This window comes from Ostrinia nubilalis, chromosome 2 (assembly GCF_963855985.1).
Source record: "Ostrinia nubilalis chromosome 2, ilOstNubi1.1, whole genome shotgun sequence".
Taxonomy (NCBI): domain Eukaryota; kingdom Metazoa; phylum Arthropoda; class Insecta; order Lepidoptera; family Crambidae; genus Ostrinia; species Ostrinia nubilalis.
In genome coordinates, this window is record NC_087089.1 from 13,145,364 (window position 1) to 13,165,997 (window position 20,634).

The 20,634-nt window shown below is 35.6% G+C and overlaps 1 protein-coding gene across 1 annotated transcript; it reads left to right on the forward strand.

Annotated features, from left to right (window-relative positions):
- Positions 1 to 1,394: 1,394 nt before the first annotated feature.
- Positions 1,395 to 20,413, forward strand: LOC135084585 (protein takeout-like). The gene is made up of 5 exons (XM_063979360.1): positions 1,395 to 1,519; positions 8,883 to 8,974; positions 15,535 to 15,683; positions 17,098 to 17,231; positions 19,098 to 20,413. Exons 1-5 carry the CDS (start codon positions 1,465 to 1,467, stop codon positions 19,394 to 19,396), a joined length of 729 nt encoding a protein of 242 aa, XP_063835430.1. The 5' UTR covers positions 1,395 to 1,464; the 3' UTR covers positions 19,397 to 20,413.
- Positions 20,414 to 20,634: the final 221 nt, after the last annotated feature.

The window sequence follows — 20,634 nt, forward strand, 5'->3', positions numbered from 1 at the left end:
TTCGTTATATTTTTTACATCCACAAAGAAATAAATTACGTCGACCACAAACATCACGTTTAATATTAATGTCAAATGAAATACAGAGAAAGTTATGAGCAAAATATATTTAGTTCATTTCCGTGCAAATGTTCAATTACAAGAACAAGAAACAATTAAATGAAAGTTTATAATTTCACATTTTACATTCCGGGTAGGGTTGAAAAAGTACGGATTATAAAGGTAATTATATTGATAGAAGAATGTATAATAATCCAATTACCTACTCCTAAAAAATGTTACACTACGGCACAGCTCGTTGATATTTTTATAGCGCTCTAAGAACGTGACATTACATATTGAATTAGGATATTATTTTGGTTTACTCTAACGCGCGCAGAAAACGCATTTTGTTGGGAAACCATGGTTGAGGACAATCCTTGTAACATTTTGGGGTATTTATTTTTTAGTGGGATTTAACATGAAAGTGATATTCAATTAGTAGTCTTTTTTTCTAAGAATAAAATATGCTCTTTACAATATTGATTGGAAAAAATAATGTAGAGACAGGTAAATTAATTGTTAATAATAGGAGCAATGCCAATTTAAGGACTAATTGTTATTATTACGTCTGAAAATGTATTTATTTACGTAATAATGATGTCAAGGCTGTTGATAACTGAAGTAATTACAAACTTAAGAGTTTAAACAGTACGGCTAGCACGAAAAACTTTCGAGTTCGAATCGTTTGCGCATTCGAATCGCCATCAAAAGATTTAATACGAAAACTACAACAGCGCCCTTGTGAACGTGTCGTAAAGTGAACTTAGTACGAGAAATGGTTGCCTAAAACTTATTTTGAGAATCAAAATTGTCACTTTATCGTTTAATTCGAAGGTTGAGTATCGATTTTTTTCGAATACGCAAACGATTCGAAGACCAAATTGTTCATGCTAGAGGTACTGATGTCATTAAGGGCATAGAGATTAAATATTTTCTAGCGAAGTAGAGTCTTTTTACCACTTAGGTATCATGATAAGTGAAAATCCTTTCGTATCGTAAAAGTAGTTTTTTTCTGTTACATCCTGCCTGAAGCAGTTATTTTTCATTTGATGCTACAAATGCTTTATGTAATGTTCAAACCAAAATAAGTTTATCTAATAAATAATTGGTAGAATAAAAATAAATTGTAAAAAATATGGTTACAGCTGATTACAGACTAATAAAAACAAATCAACCAATTACTATTACTGCTACAGTACTTTGTTCTTTCCATCGAGCGGACATGAGGCACGGGTCGATGATCATTTGATTGATCGTATCAATTAATTGTACTTAAGCGTATGTATAATGAGCAATTATTGTTTTATATTGGGATAGGGCCCGTGCGTCCTTACTCCTTGCGCGCGCGTCGACTGGCCAGTACCGCGCCGTCGTCCGCGCCGGCCGGCCGTCTCGACCGTTCTCAAACTTGTGACCGTCCAAAATGTTGACAACCACCGTCCTACTGCTCACGCTGCAGTACGTTGCAGCCGACATACGTAAGTGCTTTTTATATAGATTGAACACCCGATTCTGTAGTATCGAGTTGGATAATTGACTAGAAGTATGCCGCGGTTGCTTAATAGAGTAGCGTATGCGTTAAAATTGTTTTGGTAAGTGTTAACTGCATTAAAAATTGGGATACATAATAATAAAAAGCTTTGGAAAAATTACTATAATATAAAAATTAGGTATCAATTTCATATACATAATGATAATCAAATGCCTAACCTTAGACTAATGATTAGGTTAAGTTGCACCTTTACATGAGATGCAGTTGCACGCCTAGGAACAACTTTTCACTTATCCTTGAAATATGAACTAAAGTTGAGATTGCTAAATATTCCTATAGACTAAGAGCTAGTGAACGCCAGACCTACGTTATTTTATAAAGGCTGAAAGTTTGTCAGCGCATGCTCCCAACATAGCTAAGAACCATGGCCAAACATGAAGTTTGGGTCATGGTGGCTTTGGCAGACAGACGGTACTAAAGGTGTGTAAAATACCAACTTAATTACGTCAAAGTATAAAGGCTGATTTTTTGATATTTCCTTCAAAATGTTATTAGAAATGACGTCATTCATTGACAGACACCTACCATGGTGGCAGCCCTTAGCCAGACACCTTAAAGTTCATGAAAATGTGGTCCTACTTACGTCATACTATAAAAGCTGATATTTACATAAAATATTGGAACTATCATTTGATGAAGTTTCCTCATCAGCCAGACACTTCTGATGGTTCCTTCGCCTTGCCAGACAGCTTTTAGGGTGGCTGAAAGTGCGAACTCGAGGCACTATAAATATTGTTTTTTGTACTTTTTCTTAACTTACTCAAGTATTTGAGTCTGTAAATCATCATCTCATGTTGATGAGCTGATATAGAAGGTAAGTACAACTCCCCCAATCCCCAATTTTAAAGTGATTACCTCTGAAAGTTGCCTAGAGTAAAGTTCTTAGCAACATTAGCATTATCTATGTAAATGCTAATGTTGCTATGAACTTTACTCTAGGCGTTTAGCAACTATTTCGAAGAGAAAATTTGTGGCACCACATTTTCCGTGTATATAAATTCCAGTGAGGATTTGGGGGTCCTAATTCAATATAGAATTGTTATAGAATTATTTGATACTATAAATTTGATTATACTATGCATAGTAATAGATATATCGTGATGGCTTCGCTGGAAGGATACTCTGCAGCGCAACCACTTTCAATAACAAAATACGGCGAAACCTGACATTGTTTTTTTTTTAAATAGGACTAGAATTTTATAGACATTTCATAGATTTATTTTAGAAACTTCCACTAGTTAAATCAAAAGTAGTTTCGCCGGGGAGCATGACGTGAATAATCCTACAACTCCTAAGCGTTAAGGAGTTGTAACTTCCATCAACATGAGATGATGACTAGCTGATGCAAACACCCAAATAACTTTAGAAACTATACTTATTTATACTCGTACTGGTTAAAGAATTGTCCTTTAACTCCTAAGCCTTAAGGAGTTGTACTTACCTTCCATCATCAGCTCATCAACATGAGATGATGATTTACAGACTCAAATACTTGAGTAACTTAAGAAAAAGTACAAAAAACAATATTTATAGTGCCTCGCGTTCGCACTTTCAGCCACCCTAAAAGCTGTCTGGCAAGGCGAAGGAACTATCAGATGTGTCTGGCTGATGAGGAAACTTCATCAAATGATAGTTCAAATATTTTATGTAAATATCAGCTTTTATAGTATGACGTAAGTAGGACTACATTTTCATGAACTTTAAGGTGTCTGGCTAAGGGCTGCCACCATGGTAGGTGTCTGTCAATTAATGACGTCATTTTTAATAACATTTTGAAGGAAATATAAAAAAATCAGCCTTTATACTTTGACGTAATTAAGTTGGTATTTTACACACCTTTAGTACCGTCTGTCTGCCAAAGCCACCATGACCCAAACTTCATGTTTGGCCATGGTTCTTAGCTATGTTGGGAGCATGCGCTGACAAACTTTCAGCCTTTATAAAATAACGTAGGTCTGGCGGTCACTAGCTCTTAGTCTATACGAGTACTAGCACTTAACTCTAGCATAGAAAAATAGTCTCTATGTTTATTGAAGCAAGAAATCATTAAAATGATTAACGTCTACGACAAATGAATTCAATTTCAATAACAATTTTCTACTCAATTCCTGAAAAATAAAGTAAGTAATGCGTGAATTTAATTGCTTCATAATCAACTATCCTTGTATTTATTACGCAAAGCATTATACCCATTCATAATATTATTCGTTTAGATTAGTTTTTATATGTAAACTGGCTGTTCCTGCGACTTCGTACTTCGTACGCGTGAAAATAGTTTGAATAATATTTCCCGTTTTTGTAACATTTTTCTATACTGCTCCGCCCCTTATTGTCTATAATTATATACCCTAAAGTCTTCCTCGATAAATGAGATATCCAACACAAAAGTGTTGTTTTAAACTGGATCAGCAGTTCCTGAGATTAGCGCGTTCAAGCAAACATATAAACTCTTCAGATTTATAATATTAGTAATAGATAATGATGAAGTTTAAAAATAAGGCCTGGGTTTTTAAGTGTTGATTGTTATCTGTAAACACTTATAAATAATATGGTAGATTTTATATTTGATTTACGATATCCCATTTCTGACATGAACGGTTCAATTCAGTTAATTATAAGCAGTATTAAAAGTCTCGACTCGTTAAAGATAATAAGGGAAACTCGGAAATTGATATTCCGTTTACGTATGATATTAGTTTGCCGGCACGAAAATAAATTCTTATGATTAAACTTGTAGTAATTACATAAATTAATATAAACTGTTCATGTAGCATGAAAATCTGATCGAATCGAGTCCGAAACTGGACATCTCAAGGGCCAATCAACCAATCTTAACGAAAAAGAGTTATGCTTTAAAAGTTTGTATAAAATACAAACATATTTAACTTTTTATAGTATTGTAAGCCTTTGAAAGAGACGCTGACAAAATGTCCCGTAGCTTTGATAGGGATCCATTTATTTGGGACTTGAAAGCGCTTTTTAAACTTTTAAAATCCGTGCGGGATGCATTAATAAAGTTATTAGTGTATTAGTGAATAACCAAAGGCCATAATATAAAGGAATACAAGGCATGAACGAGATGTTGCGATTTTACATAAATTGTTAAGTTGTTAACATACACAGTAATCCCAATCTAATTTTATCTTAAACCAGTCCACCATCGGATGTAAACGTGACGTGATGTGGACGTGAGAGAAAATAAATTACTGTTTGTTTTTACATCTAAACCTTCCCAAAGTAGGTACTCCAAAATTACTTGTATTTTTTGAGGGTCATTCAACCTGCTCCTATATTACTGTCAAATTGTATAAAAAGTAGGTAACGCACGCACTTACGCTGCATGGATTGGATTAAAACAAATAAGATGTAATCAAACTTTGAAGGGCACGATGAGTGGATGTATCCTAGCCATGACCTATCTACCTGCGTCTTCTAGATAAATGTCATTATATTTTACATATGCCTTTTCTGTTTGATTGCAACGCTAAAATTGGAAATTCATTAGTAAAACTTAGGTTTTGGTTTTTACGTGAGGCGTTGATGTCTTTTGTACTAAAAAAAACTTGTTTTATTTATTTTCGGATGGTATCCTCTAGTTCAATGAAGAATTCAATTTTATTATGAATAGTGGTACTACTAAGTAGATATGTTTCGAGTTACAGCTCTATCCCGAATAATACACAAAAACAGTTTGAATAAATAACTTTAAAACTTTGATTCAATGATAAAACATGGATGATGTTTAATACCCGCATTGAATACTGGCTTAAAGTGACGTTTAGTATAGAAATGTTATTTTAAACTAGTGTTCATTTTTAAGTAATGGATCTAGAAAAATTCGCATACAGCAAGTATCATATTAAAAAGTTAGTATGCGAAACCACTGCAAACTAAATGACCTCAACATAAGTTTGTTTTGCAAATATGATTTATTTACAAACGCTTGAGACTTATTTAAAGCGTTTGGAATTTAGACAACCTTGAAGTATTTCGAAATTAATTTACCTTAATTGGTAGGTATTAAAATCTAAAGGTATTGAAAAGTAAGCTTCACTCAATTATAACCTATGCAAGGTTTTAACCCAAATATAAAATGATGCCCAATTTATATTTCGAATTAGATTATGGAGTCAGTACTTTTAAAATTGTAATTAAAAATAATTAAAATCGCCTTGTGATGTTTATTTAAAATGATTGCTTAGAACCGTTAGACTTGATGTTATAACGTTAAAGGCGGATGAATTTTCACTAACCAAGGCTCTAGATATTAGACATTGAATATTGATAAAGCGGTATTAATGATAGAATAGAACTACACTCGCGAGCAAAAGTATTAAATCACCCCATTCTTTTCGAGTGCTCTTTAGAATTAAATGACTATGAAGATTCAATTCAAATTGATACCAGTTTAAAGGTTTAACTTGATACCATCACTACATTGTATAAAACAAAGTCGATTTCCGCTGTTTGTCCCTATGTATGCTTAGATCTTTAGAATTACGCAACGGATTTTGATGCAGTTTTTTTAAATAGTTAAAGTGACTTAAGAGGAAGGTTTATAGGTTTAAAACATGCATATTATAGAAGAGTAAAGCCGGGAAATTCCATTTCAACCGTGCGAAGCCAGGGTGGGCTGCTAGTCTATACTATCTTCTATATTATAAATGCGAAAGTAACTCTGTCTGTCCGTCTGTCTGTCTGTCACGCTTTCACGCCTAAACCACTGAAGTGATTTAGATGAAATTTGGAATAGAGAAAGTTTGAGTCCCGGGAAAGGACATAGGATAGTTTTTATCCCGGTTTTTGAAACAGGGACGCGCGCGATAAGGTTTTTCTGAGACAGACAAAATTCCACGCGGGCGAAGCCGCGGGCGGAAGGCTAGTAGATAATAATTTAGTTCTTCAGATAAAATACAAGAGGGTGATTCCATACTTTTGTTCGTAAATAGGTATAGCCTGTATGTGTCAAAACGCATGTTGCGTTGGGAAGCGATTGCAGAACGATTGCGGTACTTGTGACGATGCTCTCCGTTTAGGGTTGCAAGATCAAATGGCTCTACTTATCGGTGGGAAATTCAAGTTTTTTTTTCCCGATTTTGATACTTTGGTCGGGAGAAGCAATAAAAGTACCTAAACGTGTACATCAAAAACCACAAAATTAAATTATAATTAATAAAAATCGAACGGCTTAAGATAAAAATTTAACGCTAGAATAAAAAATTAAATATTATTGTTTTACGCCAAGTGCTGATATCACTAAAATGAAGTTGTTTTTCGGGAAAATTCCGTTAAATCACGACCATCTGGCAACCCTAGCCGCTATGGGCTCGGCGTTTGTGCATGGAAAAGTTTTGTACGTTAACCCTGTGGTGTATTTATAGAGGTAATTTTATAAGGTACATAACGTGTTAGAGGGCTGTGGGAATGTTGACATTATGAGGTATTTCGACATGTGTCCTTTTAGATTAGTATGATATCAATTAATCCATTGGTGATTGGTAGTTTTTTTGCGCTGTTTTCTCAGAATCAGTAATTAACATTATCTGAGGAAGTGGTATAGTTTTTATCTCATTCACAATTCAATTAGAACTCGATTTAGTTATTTTGATCTTTAATATAATTAGATCTATTCTTATGGTATTTACTGTTTTTATGGTTTATAACGAGAATAATATCTAACTATGCAGTGATACTCGTAGGCAGCGCGCACACAACGCGTCTTGAGACGTATAAAAACGCTTTTTAAAAGCCTGTTAGAAGGAATTAAATGTTTTTTTTTTATTTCGGAGTGAATGCACGGCAGTTTCCAAAACGAATTCGTTTATCAGTTCGTTCTGTATATGAATTATATGATGCATGTAACGTTCAGTGACATAACTCGTGCGCAGCGACCAGTCTGACGCGAAAGCTGGATTATCCAGCGTCATCACTATCACTCGGTGCACTTTTGATTAAGAAAATAATGCACATTTTTAAATAACATTTTAAGAGAGCCTGGCTATATAAAAACTTGTTTTTAGTAATTTATCGCCAAACACACCGTCACAGTTACAGGTTTCTCTTTAAAACTACATTATGTGATGATGATGATGGGATAGAACAGGAAAATTGTGCCGTCCGTCAAAGTTATAAAAGTAATTTGAGTTTAAAGCCATTTTGACTTCTGTGAAACTATAGTATTGTTACAGTTAATTTTAATCAAAACAAATGTAAATCCATAAATGAATAAGCGATTTCCTGGTGAGATGTTTAAATATACATATCTTTTTTTGAAAATATTTATTTTTCAAAGTAGTGCTAATAATTATGTAATATTATATTTTTATACCCGTTGCGTGGAATTCTGTGTACATGTTTATGAGCAAACAATAATGTTTTGTTTGTTCGTTTTTTCAAAAAAGTTTGTTAGCGTTAAAGCTAGCCAAATCAGGCTTAATATGCTGATGTAGATGCCACAAAATCTTCAAAGTCAAAGTCAAACGGCAACGCACTGCGCAGAACGTGGCGCGCGTTACGCAAGGCACCCCTCCCTCGTGCATTCAGCACTTACATGCGTACTATGTTACCACACTCAAGTGTGTAAAACTCAAGTTTTACCTCGATCCTTATATTCTTTACGTTTCGCAAAAGACGCATTGAATGCGATCAATATTAAGACTTGGTATTATCGATAACTTTCTCGATTATTTAACAGTAATCGGAAGAGGTAATGAGTGAGACAATTTTGTAGCTATTGACTCTACATGCATCATCATCATAAGAGCCTACTGCTGGACTATGAGCCTCCTCAACTATATTGCAGGGTTTTGCCATAATCCCCACGCTTGGCAGGCGGGTTGGAGATCGCAGTTTAAAAAACTGATTGTAGGTTAAGAAACATCAATCTACATGCATGTTGAAAATGAAATCAAGTCCTTTGACGTAATTGTATTCGACATGCCTTCTAAGCTGGGTACAAAATATACCTACACAGTGACATAAAGGGTTCTATCACACCAAGCCCTTTGACAAGATGTCAAATGTCGACGAGTCATGTTGGCGGGTCGGCGAGTATTTTGTGTAGACGGCATTTACACTAGGTGGGTCTTACGGAATTGAACCCAGCGCTTCGAAGTCAAATGACTTCAACAATCTAATATCTAACCAATACTAATACTGATAACGTAAAATATAACTCACGTGTAGTTTTCGTGCTTATCCAAGCCAACTGAAGTGTGTTAGGCATCTTACGTTTTAAATCTTGTAACTACGTGATGAATTAATTACTAACTCGTTTTTTTTTGTTACAGCTTCATACATAAAGGTCTGTCCACGAAATGATCCTAACGTGGACAAGTGCATCATGAACTCAGTGGAGGAGCTTCGTCCGAAAATGATTAAGGTAACTATAAATATTATACAGGGTATTGTGCGGCATGCTTACAAATTGAAATTATTATACTTATGAATGTACCTACTTAAATCAAATAAAACCAAATCCTATCAAATCAGTTTATAGATGATAATAATAGTTGGACAATTTCGACATTGAGTCCTATGAACAAGCGTAAGATAAGTATTATGCATTTAATTTTACTGTATTATCATATACATTATACTTTTAGAATGACGTTGAGATGATCCAAATGAAACTACTTAGTTATTAATATTTATCACACATAATACCTATCTATGTATTAACTTATCATTAAAAGGCACAATCAGTTAACAAAGTGAATAAAGAACTTTAGTTAGATTGTTATTACCTATTTGTAAAATTGGTAACAGTATATAAGTTTCCTTAAATAATGGAAGAGTCATCAACAATCTTCTTCATCGTCAGTGCTTTTGGGCGTCTCTGTGTCACAATCGTCCGCCATTTCAACAGGTTCACCTTCTAAAACGGGTTGTAATATTTCTTCGGCTTCAGCAATTAATTCCTCTAATTCCTCTTTATTTTCCGCATCTGTGTTCGCATCGTCACAATTTTCATCATTATCTGTAGGTGTTTCTATTACAGTGCTGTCAGTGGGTTTGTCTTCCACTGTACGTTCTACATCAAACAAATCACCTGTCTCTGATGCTGAACCAGCTGTAGCTGTGGCAGTACCATTGTCAGTTTGTGCATCAGCTTCCGATGCACTCATAGACAGTGTGTGTGAAGTATCTGTATGCGTTTTAGTTACACTTGATGAGATCGATTGAGCTGAGGTTTTATCTCCAGTAGCTTCACTATCGGCTGAGGTATCTGATTTACCTTGAGACGAATGTCCTCCAGCCTTTGCTGTTGTACTAGCGTTGTCTCCATCTGCTTGAGCCTTTGCAGCAGATGTACTTAAAGTACTCGTATCTGTGTTTGTCACAGTTGTATCTGCTAAAGTGAATGTGGAAGCGTGGGCTTTCGCGTTTTCTCCAGATGCTATACCACTCGCATAAGAGCCGGTTTCACTTTCCCCGGCAGTGCCCGATGTGTCAGCCAATGCAGTTGCTCCATCATTGTCCGCACTTGCACCTGATTCCGATACGGTTATTGCTTTTCTATCTGTGACCGTGGTATTGACATTTGATAGAGTCACTGAAGCGGCTTCGGAAGTTGCGTTACTACCGCTAGCTTGGCTGCTCGCTGTTGATTCACTTGATCCGGTGTCAGTGCAGTCATCAGGGTCTACTTCTTGATCCGAAGACGCAAAGGTGAAAGTTACAACTGTGCCGTTACCTGATGCAGCCTTGGCCGCTGATATACTTAGCGAATTGGTTTCCTCAGTTTCCGTCGTGGAATTACTTGCACTGAGTGCTGTTGCCTCTGCAGAAGCATTCGAACCGTTTGCTTTGGAATTTGCTTTGGAAGCAGTCACGCTTTCAGCGTCAGTCTTGATTAATTTTGTGTCTGAAAATGTTATTGTTCCCACTTGGGCGTTAGCACCATCTCCACTGGCTGCACTGTTAGCCATTGAGGTACTAGTAGACTCAGTTGGAACCGAGTCGTCACAAGAATCTTCTTTAGATGAGTCTGGAGTCTCTTCGTCATTTGTTTCGTTTATTTGCGATGGCACAATTTTAATTTGATGTCTACCAGTATTATCTACAGATATACCGATTTCTGAGATGATGTGGTGTGGGCCTGTGAGTGGAATTTTTATGCTGGTTGTTTTTGGGACAAATCGTCTGTTTGGAGCTGCGGTGTAAACGGCGCCTCTGCGCTGCCTGTTGCCGCGCATGCAGTTTGTGCATTCACTTGACACACTTCCATGGGAACTGGCAGCTTCATTAGTTGCATATGGCGTAGCATTTGCTATACCTGCAGCTCGCTTAACCAACACTCGCGTTTGAGAGTATTGAAACTGAAAAAAAAAATGATTTCACGTTGAATTGAGATTAAATTAACTGCAATTGCGAGATCAATTACAACGACATTATAATAATGATTTATACTAACTACATGTGTAAACTGTAACCTGTAAACTGTTATGGGTTAACTGGCAGAGAATGCCTCATGATAGTTAGTTCCCCTTATGTGCCAATTTATGGGGCATTGAAGAATAAATAAATAGATATGAGCATGGATGCTTACTATACATAATATTTGTGCATTTCTAAAAGTCATCTAACCCAAATTTATAGACCAAAGATGACGTCATGATTATTGTAATAATAAAAAGAAAAAATATTACTCCTTAATTATTCTGCCTACAGTGTAAGACTAACACCCGTATTCACAAACGATGCTTCCTTAAGTGAAGCAGCAAATCGAACGCACAGCGTTGAATAGAGCTCTGTGATTGATCCGTGTGTCACTCTGTGCGTCCACGCGCACTGTGATACCTCATAGTAATGTTTGTGAATACGTGCGTAAGATTTGACACAGAAATATATTGTTCTTACCTGCAATGCGCACACGCAGATAACAAGTAGCGCTCTACTCCACCCCATTTTTCTTCAACTAAATTCCTTGTCAATCCTCCATGGGTCTTATATACATTTTTCTTTACTGATAGGATGCTTTAGAGATTCGTCATACGTTTGAGTATTTGTTTACTGCTATCGTAGACCCTTGGAGGCACGTAGTTGTTATTAATTTAAGTGCTAACGCCTACCATATTGATAAGTGGCAGGTGTTCACTCGCATTTCAAGAACTAACATTTCATTGGAAAACCAACAACAAGGCTAGTTTCCTACAAAAATCTTTTAGTCCGTCAATTATATTATCAAAAAAATATTGGACACGTACTTTTTTATTTGTCAATCAAACAAGTAATTACGAAGGTATGATGCGTTGAAGTTCCGCGTGACGTCACTAAGGGCTTCACTTTTAAGCACTCCTTGACGTCACGGGACTCTTCGTTTGAACTTTGGCGTGCTTTATCTCATTAGTTTGAAAAAGTGAAAAACACTTGTCGATTATTTTTTGATAAGTTTACTCAGGAAACATCCCTCTAAATCTTCTTTATGTTATTAAAGTTTTTTGAATGACTTAGTTATTTTGGAATGTTAGCCTAAACTGTAAACAAACAAGTTATTAATTTAATAATGGGACTTATCCCACCACACTTTCCCACCACTGCAACTTCTGTATAGCCAGGATCCACAGCTTGACCTCCAATGAAACCCAACCAGTGAAGGTTGAGTAGTCCCGGGGGACAGCTAACTGTCTTGGAACCCGCAACTAATTTAATCGGAAGAATACAGAAGAATATACGTGTGTCAGCTGTAAGATTGATAAATGTGTAAAACAATTTATTTATTTTATTAATTGATTTTTGTAATCCAATAGTGTATATTACTTACGCTTAACCTCGAGTAGTAAATTAGCTACGAGTAAAACGTGCTAATATTTACATTGTCTAACTTAGTAAAGACATAAAATAAATAAAGTTATTAATCTTCCTGTACCTATAGTTCAGTACCTATGAAAATCTATTTTTTATTTGTTTTTATTTTATTTATTTGGAAAACAAAACAGATTACATTTTTTACATGGTTTAAACAATACTTAAATGTAGATATGGACTAAAATGTGACCCTAAATATGTTTTCACAGATTCGTTATCTATAAAATCGATAGAATCGAGTGGATAATTGAGTCAATTTGAATTTCCGACCTTGGACACAGTCAATTTCTAATGCTCTATAACTTATTACGGAATTTAATATCGCAATACTTTGTTGCACAAAAATAATGAAGTTATTTACGTTTTAAAATGTTATCAATAGGCCCATTCAGCAATTTAAGTGTTGTACAATTTCATTCATGGTTTTATATGCGACGTGTGTTGTATTGCAAAATTTTAATTGAGCAATTTTTTGTATAGCAATTGATTTATAATGCCATTATTCTCTATTACCACCATAATCATGGTCTGGGAAAATTGAGTAGGGTTGACAAATAGAATAATATTATTATTTTCTCTAACTACTGAAAATGAAAATGCGAATATTGAGTATTCTTTCAATCTTTCTTTTTTAACTTAAGGATCTGGGTTTTAAATCTATTAAAATGTGATTTAACATTTTAAACACTCAGTTGAATTTCTTGTATCTGACACTTAATTTAATGAAAAGGTCCTGAAAATTGATAAAAGACTTGCTTCAACTAAAAATAAAGGAGAAGGACCATGGATAAAAAATCCAGAATCTATTGAGACTAACGGGGTATCAAGATCCTAGATTTTTTTGGACCATATCTTTTGACAAACTTGCATTTTTACACAACTGCACCAAATACAAATCCAATGTAATCTTTACATTAATTAGGTCGAAAAGTTACTATCGAAGATATAAATCTAAGCAAACGCAGCCGCAGGTTAAAGCTGGTATTCTATGTACACGATAATCAAATGCAAGGATTGTACACGAAACTCGACCTTCGGCCAGCAGTTACAGGAGTGTTTTGGAGATATTTGCTCTGCTGCTGATTTGAAAGTGTGTCAATGTCACGGTGTCGAAATATAAGACATGTATGTCAAAATGTCATCAAATTAATGTTTTTATTAAATTCTTGCTACTTTATTATGTCGTTTAAATTATGGTTGGTGATGTATGGTTTGTATAGGAATCAAAGTGTTTCATGCGTATTGGAGAAGATCACTGTCTTAGTGAAAGATATATAATGTCATTGATTAACGTGAACGTGACATTGACACTGACAAAACTTGAAATTAAACCTTAATTAGTGGAGATCGGTATTAGGTACTCAGGTATCACTGAACTCTTAAATGTAAATACATTTAAAAATTAACATAAAAAAATAACGCGCTTATATACTCAACATCAAATAAACCGCACCTTCCGCGACGCGAACTTTAACGATTTTCTTCTGACACAATCATGGTGCCCCAACAATATTGGTGTTATTTGAAAGCCCAATAAATATCCTTAACGAAAAACGCATTTAATTTCTTAATAAATGATTAACATATACCATAAATGTGACTTGAAAAAATACCTCAGTTTGGGCCCACCTATGGGATCAATTAGACCATTTTTTATGGTTATAAAACCAAATAATGATCTCACGTGTCCTCTTTAACAGATGGATAGCGATTAATCCCAACTTAACAGTTTTATAGCCATAAAAGTTGGCTCTAGCGTAACTACCTATTTTTTGAAGAAGTGACTCTGGATCCTTCTAAAGACACATTTTTGGGGTAAAAACCTTTCCTTTAATGAAATGAAGGTTAGAACTAGGCTTTCAAATGGTGCCAATATTGGTGGGAAGTGGGGAAGCATACGTTTGAAAATGCTTGTCGCGGGACGTGCGATTTATTTGATGTCGAGTGTATTTAAAATTTAAAAATAATTCCTATGCTCATTGATTGTGACAAATATTGGTTTGGCAGATCACTTTATTTTTTTTACTTTGGTAAATAAAAATGCCTTGAATTGTTATCATAAGAAATTCCGCGAGATATAGATTTTAATAAAACAGTAGTACAGCGACCAACTAGTTAACCTGTGTAAAAAGTCTAATATATAGACTTTTTAGACTATGGTTCTCCATTCATTCAAAATGTATGTTTCGTTGATTTAGAATAATTAACAGAGATGAGATTTATTAGAAGATTTCTCGTAGAATGATGATGGTTTTGTAATATGATTTATCAAATAAAACTTTATATCCCAACATTTCCCAAACATAATCGTGAATAGACTTTACTAAAACTACTTAAAGATTGCAGTTCAGAGGCTTGCAAATGCTGATCGAACGCGAAGGTTGTTTAAATGTTAACTATCTAACGCCACAGTATCTAAATGCTAATCCTTAAACCATAAAATAAACTGATACTCCGTACTTTAACTGGTTACTAGTAAGCATAATATGTGAACTATGTGATTTCTGAACCTAATGCTTTAGGACAAGATTATTTTTTTTAAGAATAGTCAATTTAATAGTAACAACTACGTTCGTCGTCCACTTATTGTACTGTATGTAATTGTTTTATAGTAGTATTATGTCGGGCAGAAATTGAAATGATGAATTTTAATTTCTGTGACGGGTCTGGGTGTGACTATGTATAATATGTATGTATTTAAAAAAAAAGTATATAAGTAGTATATCCGTTAAGCTAGCACCCATAACACAAGCATTAAGTTGCTTACTTTGGGGCTAGCTGGCGCTGTGTGAAATTGTCCAAAGATTTATTATTTTATATTATTATTATAGTGATTCCGAAGCAAAATATAATTTGTCCGCAAAAAATATCGAGGTAGATTACTGTTTCTTTATGATTTATTAAACAGTTTGTTTAATTTGAACACAAGCACCATCACAACAGTACGTTCGAGAATCGTTTGATAAATTAATAAAAACGTTAAGCAGTGGTAGGGTTAATATTGGGACGTGTAAAAGTGCTTTTTAAAAGCCTATTTGCAGAAATAAATGAGTTTTATGAGTTTTTTTTGTTATAAAAATCCAGATCTCAAAATTGTTATGCCTTATTAACGTCAACCTTAATGCCTTCCAGGGTATCCCGGAGCTGGATGTGCCAGGGCTGGAGCCGCTTAGCCTGGGCCAGATTGCGCTGGCGCGCGGGCCTCAAGGCGCCAAGCTGACGGCTGTGGTCAACGACGTCAAGGTTCGGGGTCCTAGCAACTTCATCATTGAGGAACTAAAGTAAGTTCGTTCGTTCGTTTCAGCCAAATGACGTCCACAGCTGGACAAAGGCCTCCCCCAAGGATTTCCATAAAGACCGGTCCTGCGCTGCCCGCGACCTTCACCAGATCGTCGGTCCACCTGGTGGGAGGCCTGCCTACGCTACGTCTTCCGGCCCGCGGTCGCGGGTGCACTCGAGAACTTTTCTGCCCCAACGGCCATCGTCTCTACGAGCTATGTGCCCCGCCCACTGCCACATGATTTTAGCAATTCTGCGAGCTAAAGCTAAAGTAAGTAAGCCTTTGCTTTTTCCCAGGGTATCATGGAGCTGGACATGATCATATCGCATTCTAAGGTTTACCTTATCCGTTATTTATCTTCCGAATTTTTCATCTGATTGAATTACAATCCGATCGAGCGAACTGCGCAGCTAGTTGGAATGTGACTCTCCCTCGCACTTACCCGCGTTTGCCCCTTTCCGTACCAGAGCGTCGACGTGACGTCACGGCTGCCTGGTGCGCAGTTAACATGACCGGGTTGTAGTAGTTGTTTCCGGGATAGTCAACTCTTTACCGAGATTACTTAATCTTCATTAATAGTGTTTCAATGGCGGCCAAACTGTAAAGAATTTCTTCATCCAAAATAATGATGAGCTTATAAACCGCAATCATTCAGGATAGTAGGAAGCACAATATAGAAAACAAAGGAATTACTATGAGTATAGTTCATGCATGAATCTACACATCATGCTTTATAATCTAAAACTTTGCTAATGCTTTTATTCAAAGAGATGTAAATACTACTTTAATAGCACCTGTATTATCCATGTTTGCCACACTCAGCCTTCATGAACACGTTGCCATGAATCCAGATGAGGATGCTGCCCGAATGTTAAGTAAAATCTACGTGGGTGGATTGACAAGACCTATTTTAATGGATCGTTGAGGAATTATAGATGACACTAAGGCTGAGTCCGCACTACGGTTTTTCCCGCAAGCGGTAAACCGCCAAAGCGCGAGACCGCTAGAAACGTATACGCGGGAAAAAGCCGCAGTGCGGAGGCTTGCATTAGTTTTACTTGGTTATAAAATGAAGCGGTTAAAAATAGCGGCGGTTTAGCCGTAGTGCGGACTCAGCCTAAGTCGACAGCACATCAGACTCTACATTTTTGTTGAAAAATAGGCTCTATTACAAAGAGATAGGACTCCACAGTTTTGAGCTCGATGAGATATTATAGTAGTTCCTACAATAACTAAGAAGTTAAGTCACGTTCGTAAACAACGTGATGATACTGTACCTACCAGTCATTGATCTAGTCCAAAGAATTTATTTATCAAAGTAAAAAATAAATAGTAACCCTAACTACGAGTAACTACGAGCACTGTTCGCATTTTTGCAGAAAAACTTCCTCACAATTATTTTTTATATTTTTCAGGTCTGACCTGGATAAAAACCGGTTTGATTTCAAATTGCTGCTGCCCAAACTGGACTTCACCGGGAAATACAAGATGGATATCCAGGTGCTACTCTTACGGCTTCAGGGCAGAGGGAACATCACTGGCACCTTCAGTTAGTATACTTATTCTAAAAAATTTCAGCTAAATTTATGACTAGATGGACCGACGATCTGGTGAAGGTCGCGGGAGGTGCCTGGATGCGGACGGCGCAGGACCGGTCGTTGTGGAAATCCTTGAGGGAGGCCCTTGTCCAGCATTTGGCTGAAAAGAAGAAGAAGAAGAAAGCTCTCTTTCTCCAATTTTTTGGATTCATGAAACCGTTTAGATAGATAGAATAAAAGTGTCCCCGTAGTTCAGTGTTAAGAGAGCGTCCCTCGACGGAAGGTTCAATTCCAAGTGGGACACAAATATGAAAAGTACAATATTACTTACTTTATGTCTTTGTTTGGTGAGGATATTGCCAGATTTAATTGACTTGGCTGACCGATAAAATCATATGATTCCGTGCTTAAAAGACCTCTATTGGGGTTTACTTATTTAGATACTAAAGTTGTGACCTTACAGCTCACGGTGGAAGAAGATATAATGTTATGTTAACGTTGTTTATAGTAGACGTAATTTGATTCTTATTTGAATACGCGCCAGCTCAATTATATTTAAAACTATACATTGATGAATCCAATGGCGTAAAACAGAACAAACACGTGAAATGTAGAGTCAAGTGATTTACCGCAAACCAAAGCATTCCGCGTTGCGCATGACTCACATAGGGCTACCAAAAATACATAAACATACAAAGATCCAGTCTTGATGTTGGGCTCTACAAGCCATTTCATATTATGTCTTATAATGGGTGTAAATATTGATCACTTTATAGTGATAACACTAAATTGTGCCCTCTCTCTCTCTTATGTGTTTCTTTTGTTTTCTTATTTTACGTGGTGTAGGTACATTATAATGTACAAGACTTTGTTCAACGCGCGTTCCACTTTTTTGTAATAAGGCCATAATATGTATAAGTATTTAACTATCACGAAGCTAAATACCACGTAATCTTCTACCCGGAAAACGTATCGCGAAGGTGCAGAACGTATAATTTCAGGATTTCTGATGTATTTTTTAACACCCTGTTCTGTTCTGTTAGTTCAAAGTTAAGGCTCTATACTTATATCTTACAACTTATGTTAACTTTAAGAAGCTGCAGAGGGCCTAGTGTAAGTTTTCGTCAAAAAATGACATTAAACGTACGACGGATTGTACTGCGCCCCTAGCGGGAAACGTTCAAAAACTAAAATTTTCATAATTTTTTTAAACGCGCTCACCACAGTGAGTTGATGTAAACTCACACTCAGCCCACAGGAAATATTTGGGACTATTCCCACCTCTCGTCTCCACCATTTAAAGTTCCGCATGGCCACGATCTACGGCTTGACAGCTATTAAAACCCAACTAATAAAGGCTAATTTTGTCCCGGGGAAAGTTAAATATTTCGAGAAATGGCAAGAATAATACGTTTAGCAGCCCTAGTTTCGGTAGATGGCTTCATATTGACGACATCGCGGTCAACACATCGGTACTGGGCCGCCGCTTATGTAAGCGAGGAATATTGCTCATTAATATGGCTTGTTGCTGCAAGAGGACAAAAAGAGGGAGGGAAAAGAGGAGAATGGAAAAAAACTCAACTTACTCATGTAACTTACTTATTATAACAATCACATGTAAAATATATGCGGATAGGCCACAGGCAGCTGCTGAAAAGGCAGGCGAACGGATATAAAACTATATTTTTATACCGCGAAATGTGCGACAACACAAAACAACGCAAAATATCAGTCATATTGATTCGTAAATAAGACACTGTTTATCAGGCACTAATTTAATATTTTTATTGCAGAGACGTGAAATATAGTCAAGTTATATCGCACACGATTAATCTACTCACATAGCTTCATACTTACTTTTTACTATCAAATTCCAGAGGACTACGCGTGTAACGTCACCATGAGAGGGCACAAGGAAATGAGAGGAGAAGAAGAATATCTCCAGTTCGACCCCTTCAGGGTCAAGCTGCGTGTTGGTCAATCCTCAATCTGGCTCACCAACCTCTTCGACGGTGATCCAGTGCTCGGGCCTGCCACCAACCGAGTAATCAACGAAAATTCCAACGTCTTCCTACAAGAAATAAGTCCGGTCCTAGAACGCAGCCTTGGGGAGCTCTTCACAGAAATGGCAAACAAAATAACATCCAAGTTTACATACAAAGAACTGTTCCCGTGATCGAAGGCATTCTAGTTTATAACATCTCTTGTGATTTTGATGTTAATTATAAGATAGTACACGTTAGGTCTTTAGATCAACCGAAATGTGATAGTATTTTTTACACGGGATTGTCATTCTTGAAGGAGTTAAGACTTAACTGTATGAATTATGATAGTTTAGTTCGTAAGTTTTTATACTTTTTTATTTGTAAAAAGTTAATTATCAATAATAATGTCTTCAGCTTTAGAGTCTCTTATTATTATAAGTATTCATATAAATTACAAATCACTTTACCTTACTCTTTTTTTAAATAATTTTAAAGTCTAAAAATTGCGTGCAACACTTTTGCATAAGTATTTAACTACTTTAATACTGAGCTGTTCATATATTTTATGAGATCTTATAAAAATCAGTATTATTGAATATTGGCAAAGTAAATAATGTGTTACATACCAAATAGTAAAAGAGGTAATTAGATTTTTTTAATAGGATAACATGATACTTTTCTATTTTACGCTTAGGTAAATTGTAACACAGTGTATTTTCTTTGGAAATTTTCATCTTTTAGGATACAGAAGAGCTTTTCCAACCATGCAGAAATAAGAAAAGTTTAGTAGAAATATAAATAGAGTAAAAGTATCAAAATACTAAATGAATCACTAATTTATAAAAAATCTCTCTTCTATAAAAATGCTCATTTTAAATCTTTGTGTTAGAATTTATGTGATCTTGATTTATAATTATTTTACACTTTTTTTAATACCAAATAATATGACTTACTTGAATTACTTCATTGGATTGAATCTTGATTTTCAATACTCTAAGGTTTGTAAATACTATTTTAGTAGATGCTTTAAATTCACAGAAACCAGCTGACCGAGATTCATAATTTTCATTTGTTAAAACAAACATTACAAATAGTGAAATTAAATGTGACTGAAACATAAGTGTAAATTTTGAGGGTCTATGGGTTTAGAGCCTATGTAATTTAAGGTGTCGTGTAAGATAAAAAGACAATTAAATGTTTTCTACAAATATTTTGTTTTATTTTTATATGTAAATAATATAATATAAGTATGATAGTATAAGATGAGAGAACTCATAAAATGAAGTTCCGTGGGGGATACATTTGTTCAGTGGGCATAAGCTGCTAGATTAATTTTAAGTTAATTACATAAATAGCCGTAATAATGTATCAAAATACACTTAATTAGTGATATAAATGTGTAAATATCGTGTACAAGTGTTTGCAAAAC